Source organism: Eurypyga helias, unplaced genomic scaffold (assembly GCF_000690775.1).
Source record: "Eurypyga helias isolate BGI_N326 unplaced genomic scaffold, ASM69077v1 scaffold35107, whole genome shotgun sequence".
NCBI lineage: Eukaryota > Metazoa > Chordata > Aves > Eurypygiformes > Eurypygidae > Eurypyga > Eurypyga helias.
Window position 1 is genome coordinate 1 of NW_010262971.1, and position 6,569 is coordinate 6,569.

Sequence of the window (6,569 nt, forward strand, 5' to 3'; positions counted from 1 at the left end):
GGCCCGTAAATAGCAGGGCCTGTGACACAGCCTCTCTGGGGAAGCAGCTCTGGGCGGCAGGGATATTTTTAGTGCTGAGACGCAGGGGATTTGGAGATGGCTTGGAGGAGTGCAGGCGATGAACTGCGGCACAGGCAGGGGGTAGGAGGGGCCATGCCCTCCCTCCCTAGTCCCCTCTTGCTCCGCTTTTCCCAGAGAGCGGCTCTGCCAAAGCCCCTGCCCTCCCTCTCGCCTGCCTGGTGTTTCCTCTCGCCGAGGCTGCGGCTGATTTTCGCGGTGCCACACGCGAGGTCAGATGTGCCGATGGAGAAAAACCCATGCAGGGAATTAACACTCAGCCAGCCGGTGTTTCCAGGCATCCCATGTCCGCACAGCCTGACCCTGCACGATTCTCCAGGGCATTCCCAGCTCCCCACACCAGCTCCTTGTCCCAAGGCTAAAGGAGCCCAAAGCCCTTGGGATTGACCCTTGTCCTGCAGCAGTTTTGCTGGGGCAGGGTGATAGGGAAAGGCTTGCGATCTCTGCAGAGCCCCCTGGAAGACGCTGTGGCAGCTGAGAAGCTGCATCTTCTCCCCCAGCCTCCTCATAGCGCTGCACGCAGGGACTGGGAGCGCAAGGTGCAGTCTGGCAAGCCGGGCAGTGGTAGGGTGTCCCAGACCACCCTGGAGGAGCGGGGTCAGGGGATCAGGCTCTGGGAAAGCACAGGGAGAAGGGCAAAAGCTGGCTGGGCCAGCCTGCTCCAGCTCTTCTATTCACCATGGTGCTGGCCCATGCTTGGAGTGACCCCTCTGCTCATCCCCATCACCCCCCGTCCCTTTCCACAGCCCAGATTATTTTCCAGGACCTTCTTTAAATCCCTTGAAATCTCCACAAGGTACTGCGGAGCCATGGCCTTACGACGAGGCCATCCCCATCCTCTCTTGGCCTTGAACCTCCACTAACAAGCCTTCTCCCACCCCCAGATACACCCTTCCTATTCACTGGAACAGAGAGGGGTTGTACCGGGATCCCGCGGGCCAAGGAGGAATGAAAAGCGTCTCCTCTCCCAGTGGAAACACGGCCAGACAACTGAGCCATGCTCTGCTCCCAGTCCAGATGTTGGGTTGGAGAACACGCTGTGCTGGTGCTCCCAGCACCCCTGAGCCCTGTTTGGCCCTCACCCCATGCTAACTGCACCCCAGGAATTGCTCCTCTCCAGCCCGCTTTGGTGAGGCTGAATGGGAGAGCTCACAGCCGGCCCTCCCACACCTTTCCCCACCATGGCGGTGGCCATGAGCCCACCCCACGCGAGGGCTGGCTCCTCAGCTTACCCTGGCAGGGCAGGGCGACCAGTGGGACCAGCATCTCACCCACAGCCCACCCTGTGGGCAGCTGCCTGGGAGAGGGTGAGAAGGAAATCCCTGCCTGCGCCTCCTGGGGGGTTCCTGCCCTGCCTGCCCAACCTCCTCACTAGCGCTTGGCCCCAGTTCCTCACCAAGGCACGCTGGCTAATAAGCCGTGAGAGCCGGAAGGATTTGAAGGCAGCGGGGTGCTTGGTGCCGTCGCAGCCACGCTGGGCAGTTCAGCCAGCGGGAAGAGCCTGGCTCTGAATGCTGATAAGCCTCCGGCCCCTTGGCTGAGCGGGCTGTAGTCATATCCATGACAATAGTAATAAAAGCCAGGCCACCAGCAGGTACCGCAGATCCCCCACGGTGCACAGGGGCTGCATTGTGTGTGCGAACATGTCCCGCGGTGGGAACATGCCAGCCGGATGAGACAATCCCCGCAACTGACCCAGGGAGTGTGACCAGCCATCACATGGGGAAGGGCCGCGGCAGGGAACGCCGCTCTCCTTTATTTCCCCGGAGAGGGTTGCTGAGGAGCAGCTACACTAGAAGGGCTGTTCACTCCCCCCAGGCCCGGAAGAGCCCCGGGAGGGGGGAAGACTCCATCCAGGTCACGGGTCAGGCAGGGCTAAGCACAGCCCAGCTGCTGTCTCCCGCTGCCGGCGTTCCTTACATAATGGGATCTCAGTGCTCGTGCCCAACTCCCCGGCGAGAGCTCGAAAACAAGTTCATAAACAGGTCCTGCTAATTTCTCCCGCAAGAGAAATCCCGGCGCCCACAGGAATGCTGCCACCAGCACCCACTCTGACTCTCCTCAAGCACCCTTACCCGGAGTATCGGTCATGTGCTGGGGAGAGAGGGGCAGTGAGAGCATTAACGGCACTCGGGGCAGTGCCCGCTAGCATTTTGGGTTGTTCTGTATTTGCACTGCCAGAGGATTTAGAGACTCTGCTCCTCATCTTCACGCTGGGGTCCCTTGGACAAGGTGCCGCACGGGGATCCATCCTGCTTCCCTGAATCATGGAGCCAGCACAGCCTCTGCCCTGAGCCCAGCCTCCCCTCTCTGGAGCCCGACTGGCTCTTGGTGTGGTGAACTGTGGCACTTTGCCATGGATTCGGCACAGCTGGGCGGGCGGACAGAGCTCTGCTGGGACAGACAGGACAGGGCCGGCTCCAGCTGCTGAAGGGAGACAGCTCCATAATGAGTGCCCCACTCACCCCCTCTGTCCCTGGCTCCGTTCTCTTCTGCAGGGGAGGCAGGAGGTTTTTGCCTTGCCCTAGTGACACTGTGCTGCAGCCACCGGTCAGTCTTGTGAGGAAAGCTTCCCCAGCACGCTGCGTCCACCTCTGCAGCTGTCAGCCCGGGCGCTGCACAGCACACGGAGCCTCTGCACCAGCACAGGCATCCGACACTGAGGTCAGACACACAGCCAAGGCCCCTTCGGGCAGGCAGGATCGCTGCCCCGGGCACGCTGAGGACCAGAGCCTCTTCCAGAACACTCATGGTGACTGTCCCTGTGTCACGGTACATCCCCACACAGGGCACAGCCCGGCCTCCCAGGGCAGGTGCCTGCAGACCGTGGAGTTTAGCTGAAGGATGCCCCAGAAACGGGGTGTAGAGGAGCCCTGAAAGGGCTCTCAGCTCCAGGACATCACACCAGGCCCCCCGCCTCTCTCCCGCTTGGGTCCTGTGCTGCTACATATTGCTCACAGCCAACCCCCCCGCTGTCCTCGCCCCCACTCCTGACAGACAGGGTGGGGATGCTGCTCCCCCTGTTCCCTCCTCCCCAGCCTGGAGGAGCAGAGAGTTTGGGCCGTGCTCAGGCAGAGCAGAGGATGTTTGTTTGGTTTCCTTGGTTACTGCACTAGCTGCTCCAGTAATCACATTTTCCTTATGCCGGCTGGGCCAAGAGCAGCAGAGAGGAAATCTGGAATGGCTGAGGTCAAGCACCAGCCTGGGAACGGCTGGGGCCACCACTCTGGTGCCATCTGTGTCCTTGCTGTTGTGGATGTGCATCCCGAAAGGAGGTACCCAGCCCAGGGATGCAGCAACAAGCTCCTTCAACAACAGCCCGAGGGCTGCCATCACTCCCGTGTGCGAGCCGGGACGCAGGCACCAGGGATGAACTGCAGGAGGAATTACAGGAATGAAAATGTTTGTGCAGGCAGAAGCCAAGCTGGCTGTGCAGGCGGGGGATGTGAATGAGGGAGCCTGTGAGCGTGGGTGCGGCTGTATTTATAGCGACGGTGGCGGCAGGGGTGCGCGTGTGCAAGGGTGACGGGGTTGCTGGTGCCTGTTATTCCTTATGCATCTCTCATCCCAGAAAGCCTGGAGCGCTAACACCAGTTCCTGTCCCTGGGAGTTTCCCCTGCTCGTTAGCGTTCGCAGACAACCCTCTGCCTTGTAGCAAGGAAACTGAACCTTGACGATGTGCAAAACGTGGCTGATCTACCAACACCCTCTCCCCGCTCGATAATTCGCTTCAGCAGCCACAAACATGGCATATGAGCTCCCAGCTCTTGGCTGCCCTGCGTCTCGGAAGCAAGATCTGAGCTGATCCAGCACAGCAAGTGCTGGTGACGCTGCCGTTCCGGTGTGCAATGTCTATTGACGATGACTAAATCAACGTGCGCTGGTGAAGCACGGCCACCGCACGTGAGCTGGGACAGGCGGAGGGGCTCAGACAGCCCTGCCCGGTCCCACCCTCCTCGCCTTTCTCCCCAGCCGACATGGAGCAGGCGCAGCGGGGCCTGGATGCCGAGCAGATGCAGCAGCAGCAGCTGAAACTACGGGACCGGCAGAAATTCTTTGAGGAGGTTTTCCAGCATGACGTGGATTTCTTCTTCCCTATGTCTCACCTGCAGATAGAGCATCGGAGACGTAAGTGCTGCAGGCACTGGCTTGGGGCTGGGGGTGTTTCAGGGAACAGTGACACGGGCAGTAGAAGTCAGTGGGACATCCCCAGTGAAAAGGCGGCTGGGGACACGTGTGTCCTGCTCTGACAGGACCACACACGCTGCATGTGGGTGTGCTGTGCATTACTCACGCCGCTGCAGTCACTGCGTGTGGGTACCCAGGCTGGCACCCTGCATAGGCACTGGCTTCAGACAGGCTCTTCCAGACGGCAGTTTGGGACAAGGACAAGGACTGCAGAGAGGCAGCAGAGGCTTCCAGGAGGATGTTTTAAGGAAACATGATTTTCCTGGGAACCTTGTACCAGCAAGAATTCAGTTCCCCAGGGCAAGGCTGGCCTCCTGCCTCGGGGTCCTGCCTGCGCAGGGCTCACAGTGCCCTTTGCCTGGGACTAGCACTCACCTTTCCTCTGGCCTCTGTCTCTGCAGCCCCCTTAGGCAGCATTTCCTCCATGGAGGTGAACGTGGACATGCTGGAGCAGATGGACATGATGGATCTGTCAGACCAGGACACTGTGGATGTGTTTCTGGGTTGTGGGACAGAGGAGAGCAGCGTTGCTGGACCCCTGCCAGGTATGTGCAGTCCTGAGCCTTTTGTGGGCCAGGCTGGGAGCTCTTCCTGCCCCAGTGCCCACATTGGCTTGTTCTTCAGCCCTGGACACCCTGCATCCAGGTTCACACTCCCCCATGCAAAGACAGACACTTGGTGCTGGGTCTGTGAGGTTGGAGGGACCTCATCTGGGGCTGGTCCATGTCAGTATCCACCTCCGTGGCCCAGAGGTACAGACCCCTGTAGTACCTTATGCTGCAGAAGACAGGAGAGCCCAGGCACTTTCCAGAGCGTGTGGTGCAAATTCTCTTGTCCTGAAGCTTTCCTGGAGCAGCCAGTGTCTTATCACAATTTCCCGGGTCCCCACCATACTGCAGAGCTCACTGCACTGATCGAGAAGGCTGCAGGACCCCTCCACCTCCCAGCTAGACCCCAGAGAGCTGGGCTTGGGTCCCGCAGGGAAAGCCCAGGGTGCCAGCACCTTCCTCCCCACACGCACACGCTGTAGTGATTCAGCCTCTCCTTGCCTGCTGCAGCCAATGGCCCCACGCGGCATGGCTCTGAGCCGCGTTTCACGCGAGACGGAAAAGGCTCTCCTGCCAAAAATGGGGAGGGAATGTGCAGCACTGCCCAGAGCCAAGCCGGGGGTGTGAGGTGGGAAACAGCCACAGCAGCCACATGGGGAGAAGCCAGGAAAGCCTGCTGAGGAATAAGACACTCTTCATGAAGCTTAGGGAGCAATAGACCTCCAAAAGCCTTTTTTTTCTCGTACCACATCCCCTCCGGGGGCAGATGCCAGCCAGTGCCCAGAGGAAATCACCCTGCAAGTGCCCACTGCAGCTGAGAGCAAGTCACGCATTTCCTCCACGTCCTCTGTCTCCACGGATCTGAATAGCCTGGACACCAGCGAGGAGGGGGCCGAGACCCCCGTGGTGCAGTCGGATGAGGAGGACCTACAGGAGGACAGTCCCAAAGAGCAGGTGGCAAGAAGCTAGCAGCCAGCTCTGCCCTGCTCCCAGCCTCCTCCGTACGGACCTGCCAGCCCAGAGGAAGGAAAACTGCTGGCTCTCAGTAAACCCCATCCTGGACTGCTGCCCTGCAGGAGGGGAGAGATGGTTTCCCCCTCCTCTCCCTCCGCAGGTTCTCCTGGCAGCCAAAGGAGAAGAAAAGGGGTATTATAAGCTCCCAAAATTAACTCTTCAGGCTTTGCTGCTAACACTCCCTGCTTCACTCCCCTGAAAAGCTCAGCATCCCACAGCCCCACCATTCCCGGAAAGCCATCCCTTGGGATCCCACCTCCCCCCATCCTACTGACAAGGGTCCTGTCCAGACAAGCATTAAACGATGCCATACAGAGAAATAACACTCCCATCTAAACCAGCAGCGGGTGTGTGTGTTATTGGGAGAAAACAGCACCGGGGACGAGGGTTAGGTGGGGATTGCAGGAGGGAGAGCGGTGTAAAGCCAGTGTGCTAAGAGTGCAGCGCAGAAACAAATGGAGCCTCGTGTTGCACAGCCCAGCCCAGCCGCAGTGCAGGGACGGTTCCTACATCCAGGGTGGGAGCTGACAGCATGGATCTCGGCCGAGAAGGGCAGCTGTTAGTGGAGCAGGTCACCATACAGAGCATCTCGGGTCCTGCCTGCAGGAGGGAGAGAGCCAGGGGCTGCAGTACAGACAGCTAGTCACAGCGGGCATGAGCAGGGGTCGCCCCTGACTACGGGCCGCGAGTACACTGGGGGATTTCTCCCACAAATTGGCCGAGTGGAGAACATCAGCACCC

The 6,569-nt window shown here is 59.9% G+C and overlaps 1 protein-coding gene across 1 annotated transcript; it reads left to right on the top strand.

The window, feature by feature from the left end:
• The first annotated feature begins 4,055 nt into the window (after positions 1-4,055).
• On the top strand, positions 4,056-6,164 carry DBNDD2 (dysbindin (dystrobrevin binding protein 1) domain containing 2). Its single transcript, XM_010155901.1, has 3 exons — positions 4,056-4,206; positions 4,668-4,811; positions 5,581-6,164. Exons 1-3 carry the CDS (start codon positions 4,056-4,058, stop codon positions 5,781-5,783), a joined length of 498 nt encoding a protein of 165 aa, XP_010154203.1. The 3' UTR covers positions 5,784-6,164.
• The last annotated feature ends 405 nt before the right edge of the window (positions 6,165-6,569 follow it).

Excerpts from the sequence above, each read along its gene's own strand:
- DBNDD2 (XM_010155901.1), top strand. The coding sequence starts at position 4,056 with ATGGAGCAGGCGCAGCGGGGCCTGGATGCCGAGCAGATGCAGCAGCAG. Across the intron at positions 4,207-4,667 it reads GCAGATAGAGCATCGGAGAC|CCCCCTTAGGCAGCATTTCC; the intron begins GTAAGTGCTGCA and ends CTGTCTCTGCAG. Across the intron at positions 4,812-5,580 it reads CGTTGCTGGACCCCTGCCAG|ATGCCAGCCAGTGCCCAGAG; the intron begins GTATGTGCAGTC and ends CTCCGGGGGCAG.